The sequence below is a fragment of the Microtus ochrogaster genome, chromosome 10 (genome assembly GCF_000317375.1).
Source record: "Microtus ochrogaster isolate Prairie Vole_2 chromosome 10, MicOch1.0, whole genome shotgun sequence".
In the NCBI taxonomy this organism is placed as follows: domain Eukaryota; kingdom Metazoa; phylum Chordata; class Mammalia; order Rodentia; family Cricetidae; genus Microtus; species Microtus ochrogaster.
This window is the reverse complement of record NC_022016.1, coordinates 82,806,337-82,812,177: the sequence shown is the minus strand read 5'-3', so window position 1 is coordinate 82,812,177 and position 5,841 is coordinate 82,806,337. Positions and strand designations below refer to the sequence as shown.

General features: G+C 50.6%; 1 protein-coding gene across 1 annotated transcript in view; it reads left to right on the top strand.

Annotated features, from left to right (window-relative positions):
* The first annotated feature begins 1,394 nt into the window (after positions 1-1,394).
* LOC102001915 (solute carrier family 2, facilitated glucose transporter member 5) overlaps positions 1,395-5,841 on the top strand; it is a 22,231-nt gene continuing 17,784 nt past the window's right edge. Inside the window, exon 1 of the mRNA XM_005353680.3 lies at positions 1,395-1,588. Within this exon, the coding sequence (XP_005353737.1) occupies positions 1,556-1,588 (33 nt within the window). The 5' untranslated portion in view covers positions 1,395-1,555. The remainder of the gene's footprint in view (positions 1,589-5,841) is intronic.

Here is a 5,841-nt window from a genome sequence, read left to right as displayed (position 1 = left end):
TGCGGCTCCATCCGGGGGACACAGGGTCCCGCAGCTGCGCTCCTCTCTTCCCAGGCTCAGCTTGGCCTCCGCCGCGAGCCCTTGGGACTGAGGATGAGCGTTGGTTACGCAGAACTGCGACTGCGCAGGAACTAGATACCCGCTGGATATTCTCTCGGGGTCTGAACACAGGCCTGTGCGTGCCCTGTTGGGGAAGTCAAGGCAGGGATTGAACCCTCAGCTTTCAGATCCCTTCTTACCGCAAAGCGGACAGAGAAAAGCGAAATAAGGGGGGGGGGGGTGCTAAGGCTAAGAAGCCGGTCTCGGGCCTCTGCATGTCCCAGACGGCAAACTTGATCTTTCTTTTAGTTTCTATACCCCCACTTCTTACTCCCCAAGTAAGTAACACCGCCAACCATCCTCAATTTTCGTACATTTTTTTTTGGCGGGGGGAGGGGTGTCTTTTTCAAACTCTGTGTTTTTTTCAAACACGGAAAGCTCTGGTCCTGCCACGCCTTAGTTGGAGACCCTTGTGTTGGAGTTGTGTGGGAAGAAACAGTGAAGTTTTGCTGAAGGGAGATATCCCCCCCCCACTCCGTCGCCACCTGAGAGGATCTACATTCCTGGACTCATAGTGGGCACCGAATAAACTGCTGAAGGGGAAGGAGAGTGGACTTGAGCCTCAGCAATAGATCAAAGAACATGTCTGACAAGGACGAAAATCTGCGGGCCTGGTGGGACTTTGCTCTGGGTTTTGGCCACTTGGCCTGCTCAGCGCCCTGGCAACTGCACACGTGTTGAACGCAGGAGCGGGCAGTGGTCAGGCTGCGGGCAGACTGCTGGGCCCAGACCCGCCTGCGGAGACTTACCCTGCCCTGCTTTCCCCATAGTGATGAGCGTACCTCTCTGGGCCACTCAGGGTTCCTTAAAAAGACAAAATAAAAATTTCTCCTCAAAAAGTGTTCCTTGGGGCCAGGACATAGCTCAGCATTAGAGTTCTTGCATTCAGCTTGGTCTCCAGCACCAATAATAATAGTAATAGTAAAGATGATAATAATAATAGTTTGGGCATGGTTCCTTGGGCAATCACTGACTCTCCACTAGGGGCACTCGACTGTAGACCTCGTCCCGGGGACCACTCTGCTAAGTCTCTAGGGTCCCATCTGTCGCCCATTAGCTAACGTTAAGTATACTGGGCTGGTGACAGCTGCTTGGGTCCTTGTGCTCCAGACAGAAATAACCTCTCTAGTCACTCTGGGAGAACATGACTGGTGGAAACCTGAGCGGTGAAAACACACTGAGGGCTGTTTCCTCCGGGTCCCATACTGAGCCCGCAGTTTCAGGGGACAGACACACTGGTTTAGCCAAACTCTAGAGGTTTTACTCAAAAAGCAGAAGTGAAAGGAAGGGCCAGTTTCTCGGTGCCCGAAAGGGTTATTCTGATTTAGACTGGCAATAAAAATGCAATTGGCTGGGAGTTGGCATGACCAAAGTGCATTCTAAATGTCTTCCCTCCGCACACGGCACAGCTGGCACTTTGTGGAGCTGAGCTGCAGGCTGCCCTTGCGGAGCAACGATGGAGAAAGAAGAGCAAGAGAAGAAGGAAGGGGTGAGTGTGTGGCTGCCGGCAGCCAGAGCTGTGGGCCTGCCCAGCTGTCCTTGAGACTCCCCGGAGCTCTGGTGTTGCAGGTCCAGCCTTCAGTGGGATGGTCTCTCTCTGGAAGAGGACGCTTGCTCAGAAGCGCGACCAACAGCTGGGCTTTTATAGTAGGAGGCGTGATTGGTGTTAATAGACAGATGCCTGTTAGGAATCATGCCCCTGGAACAGCTGTTGAGGAAGCACCAGGAATTGGGCTGCCGGGGAGGGGGGAGTGGATTTCCACTTGTAGAGTGCTTGCCTAGGATGCGTGAAGTCTGAGGTCTAACCAGATGTGGCGGCACACGCTTGTGCCTTCGCAGTCGGGAGGTAGAAGTAGGAAGACAAGGAGTTTGAGGTTAACCTCAGCTACAAAGGGAATTCAAAGCCAGCTTAGGATAGAGACCCTGTCACAAAATAGGGTTTTGGGTTTTTTTTTGGTTTTTGTTTGTTTGTTTGTTTTGTTTTGTTTTTCTGTTCCAAACGCACACAGTACAGCTGGAGGTTAGGTGTAGATTTCTTTGACTGAAGAAAATCCACTGTGCCAAGAAGGTGACATGAATCAGAGAATGCTTTCAAGGAATTTGCATTTTAATCCTTCCAGGAGCATTTGCTCCTAAGTGGGTGAGAAACATGCATTTGTGCCAAATAGTGTTTATTGAGGTCCGTAAGACAAACAGTCAGGAAGCCTGGCCTGCAGCATAGAGAGTGGGAGTGGGCTTGGGAGGGAGAAGTGTCTGTTATTGAGGCCAGCTCCTTCCCATCTGAGCTGTGGCTAAGACTTTGGCAAGATATTTAATTGCAGTAATTTAGTTATTGAGATAGTTAGTACAACCGAGGCTGGCCTCAAACTCCTGATCCCCCTGCCTCTACCTCTTAAGGGCTAGGAATGTAGGTGTGTGTCATCTCACCTTGCTTAACTCTTTTAGTGTCTTCTCACCTATCAAATGCCCCGATACTCACCCCCTCTCCTGGGTGCCAGAACAGTTAGATAATGCATGGGAAGTGTCTGGCCAGGAGGAAAGGCCCCTCTTGATATTACTGCTCGGTTTATCCTATGGAGCCAGTGACCTCACTGTTGACACTGGGCACCAGGTATCTCTGTCTAGAGCTATGGGGGACCATCGGGGCCTCTGACTCACTTTATTTCAGGTATGATAAACAAATGTCCTCTAGGGGGCAGAATCAACCCCTCCCTGCACCCAGGGGCCTCACTTGGATTATCTTGTTTTGTTGTTGTTGTTTATTTGTTGATTTCCCAGTGCTGGGGACTTAACCCAGAGACTCACACATGCTAGGCAAGTGCTCTCCCACTGAACTACACCCCCAGTCACTTTCTCACTTTCAATTTAAAATAGGGGCTCTCTAAATTGCCCAAACTGGCCTTGAATTTGCCTCCCAGACGGCTGAGATTCCAGGCCTGTGCTGCCACCACGCAAACTTCTCTGGAATTGTCAGGGCTGAGAAAGGGTTTGACAGGCCAAACGCCATCACCTGCAGTTGATAGGAAGGCACCTGAGGCTAAGAACTTGAAATGTTCAGGGTCACAGAGACGCTGTGCCCACTGCTCAAGGAGAAAGGAAAAGAATGGGGGTGTCTGTGTGTGGTGCACTCTGCAGATGAGCACTCGGTGGAGGGAGGCAGCTCAGAGAGCCTCTACCACGGGGCATGGGTTGACCTCAACTGCCCGCACCCCACTTGTCCAGGCCTAAAGCCAGGCATGGAGCCTGGGGATTAGGAGAAACCAGGGAGGCAAGAGGCTGCACGATCTTCTGGGAAGATGCCAGGCAGCAGTTGGGCCCAGCTTTCCCTCGGGAGCTGTGCAGCTCAGGCCTCAAAACGACTTCAGAACTGTTGAGTACAGTTTCCTCTTTTCCCTACAAAGCAGCACTTTGGACAATGAAGACGTGTTCTGTGATGTGTCTCTGACACGGCTGCGTTTCTGTCCTGAAGGGAATCACTTGCCCTCCCTCCTCCCCAGGTCCTCCCTGTTGCCTTGTTATTAACTCACTGATGAGCTCACCCACATGAGGCAATTACTACATATAGATCAGCTGGGTCGCGGGGCGGGGCTTCTTCCCTTCCCTGTACTCTTGAATCGCACCCAACAGGGCCAACCCCAATGGTGGTTATTTTACTGAAGCCTCAAGATGTTTCCCCAGTAATTTGGTAAGGGTGGGGTGCGGAGGAGGGAATCCAGGGCCTCCGCCATGCTCAGCAAGTGCCCTGTCACTGAGCCACGCCCTAGTCCCAAATTCTTTTTCCTCCCTTACCTTGAAAGGAGGAAAAGAGAGGAAGAGAAAGTTGAGGTGAGACTGTAACTCGTGTACACAGGGTTCAACCACGTAAAGATACGCAGTTAATCGCTCTCAAAAGATGGAGGAGTCCCACTGCTTTGCAGCCTGGATGCTAAGCAGCAGAGGCAAGAATAGAAAGACACAAGCTGCTTTATCAGACTCGGGCGCCAACCCGAAGAGCCGTTGCCAGGGGCCTGGGGAAGAGGTACCGGGCAGGCGATGCCGCTCAAGAGTACAAAGTTTCTGTTGGGATGCGGGAGCCCTGGAGCTGCAGACCGGGCCTGTGGTTGCAGGGAGTGTCGCGGTGACCATGATGATTGGAGCTAGTCCTCCTTGGTTGTTTGAGATTCACTGAGTACATTTTACACACCTTCACCACACACAGACACAAAGATAACGATGTGAGGTGGCGAGCGTACTGATAAGCTAAACGGTGCTAATCGTTTCACAAAGCGTGCGCAAACACCACGGTACACACTGTAAAGCAGCAGGCCAGACCTACCTGCTGCTTGGAAGGTGGGGGAGGGGGACGCACAAGGAACACAAATTCAATGGAAGACCGGGCTGCAGAGAGAATTCATTCAGAGTCAACTCATTCAGCCTAGACAACTTAATGAAACCCTCCCTCCATCTAAAAAAAAATTTTTTAAAGGTAAAGGGTTAATTTGTAAATCTTTCCCCCACTACTATTTTTGATCAAGAATAAAAGCCTCTTCCATTGTTAGTTGGTGCTCAGTCTTTTTGGCCCCATAGTTCCAGGAGGGGAAGGAGAAAGGACCCAGCTTGGGGGCAAAAACTGGTTAGTTTTGCTATTGGAGGTGGGATGTAGCCTCATGAGCCACACTCCTCATCAGAGGATCAAAAAGCTGCTGAAGAGATAGCTCAGCATTAAGAGTGCTTGCTGCCCTTCCAAAGAACACAAGTTCAATTCCCAGCACCCACACTGGACAGCTCACAGCTGTCAGTAAGTCCAGTTCCAGCAGCTCTGACCTCTGGCCTTTTGGAGCGCCTGTATTCACATGCACATAATTAAATCAATCTAATTTTTAATTTTTTTTTTTTTAGACAGGGCTTCTCTATATAGCCCTGGCTGTCCTGGAACTCACTTTGTAGACCAGACTGACCTCAAACTCACAGAGATCTGCCTGCTTCTGCCTCCCAAGTGCTGAGACTAAAGGTGTGCTCTAGCACTACCCAGCTGTAAATCTAGTTTTTAAACACTGCAGGTCAGCAGTGAAAGAATGCTCATGGGGCTGATTCAGTAACTTGTTCTGTTGGTTTGTGGCATCCACTGTTAGGCAGGGACTATTGGGGACCCCCTCTGCTGTGAGGGCCCCCAGCCCGTGCAGCTCTCTCCTTGGAGATTGAGAGAAATCTCTGGAGCTGGAGAGACACATGAAAGCCTAGAACTCTTCTAAGAGCTTTTCCATCATCAGGACCTGTTCTTGACAGTTCACGGATTAAGTGTGGTGTCGCACGCCTTTAATCCCAACACTGCAGAGGGAGAGGCAGACAGAGCTCTGTGAGTTCAAGGCCAGCCTGGTCTACACAGTAGAGAGACTCTGTCTGAGAGAGGGAGAGAGAGAGAGAGAGAGAGAGAGAGAGAGAGAGAGAGAGAGAGAGAAAGAGAGAGAGACAGAGAGAGAGAGAGCCAGCCAGCCAGGCACGTAGCTCACACCTCACACATCTACAATGCTAGAATCCAGGGAGACTAAAGCAAGATGATCAAAAATTCAAGGCCTGGGCAACTTAACAAGACCTGCCTCAAAACACAACAACAAAAACAAAAAACAAACCTAAATGATGGTGGAAAGCTTGATTAGCATGTACAAGAACCAGTCAATGTCTAATACACCTACAATCTACTCGTTCATCCAGCCATCCAGACATCTACCCATCCATCCACCCATCCATCCACCCACCCATCCA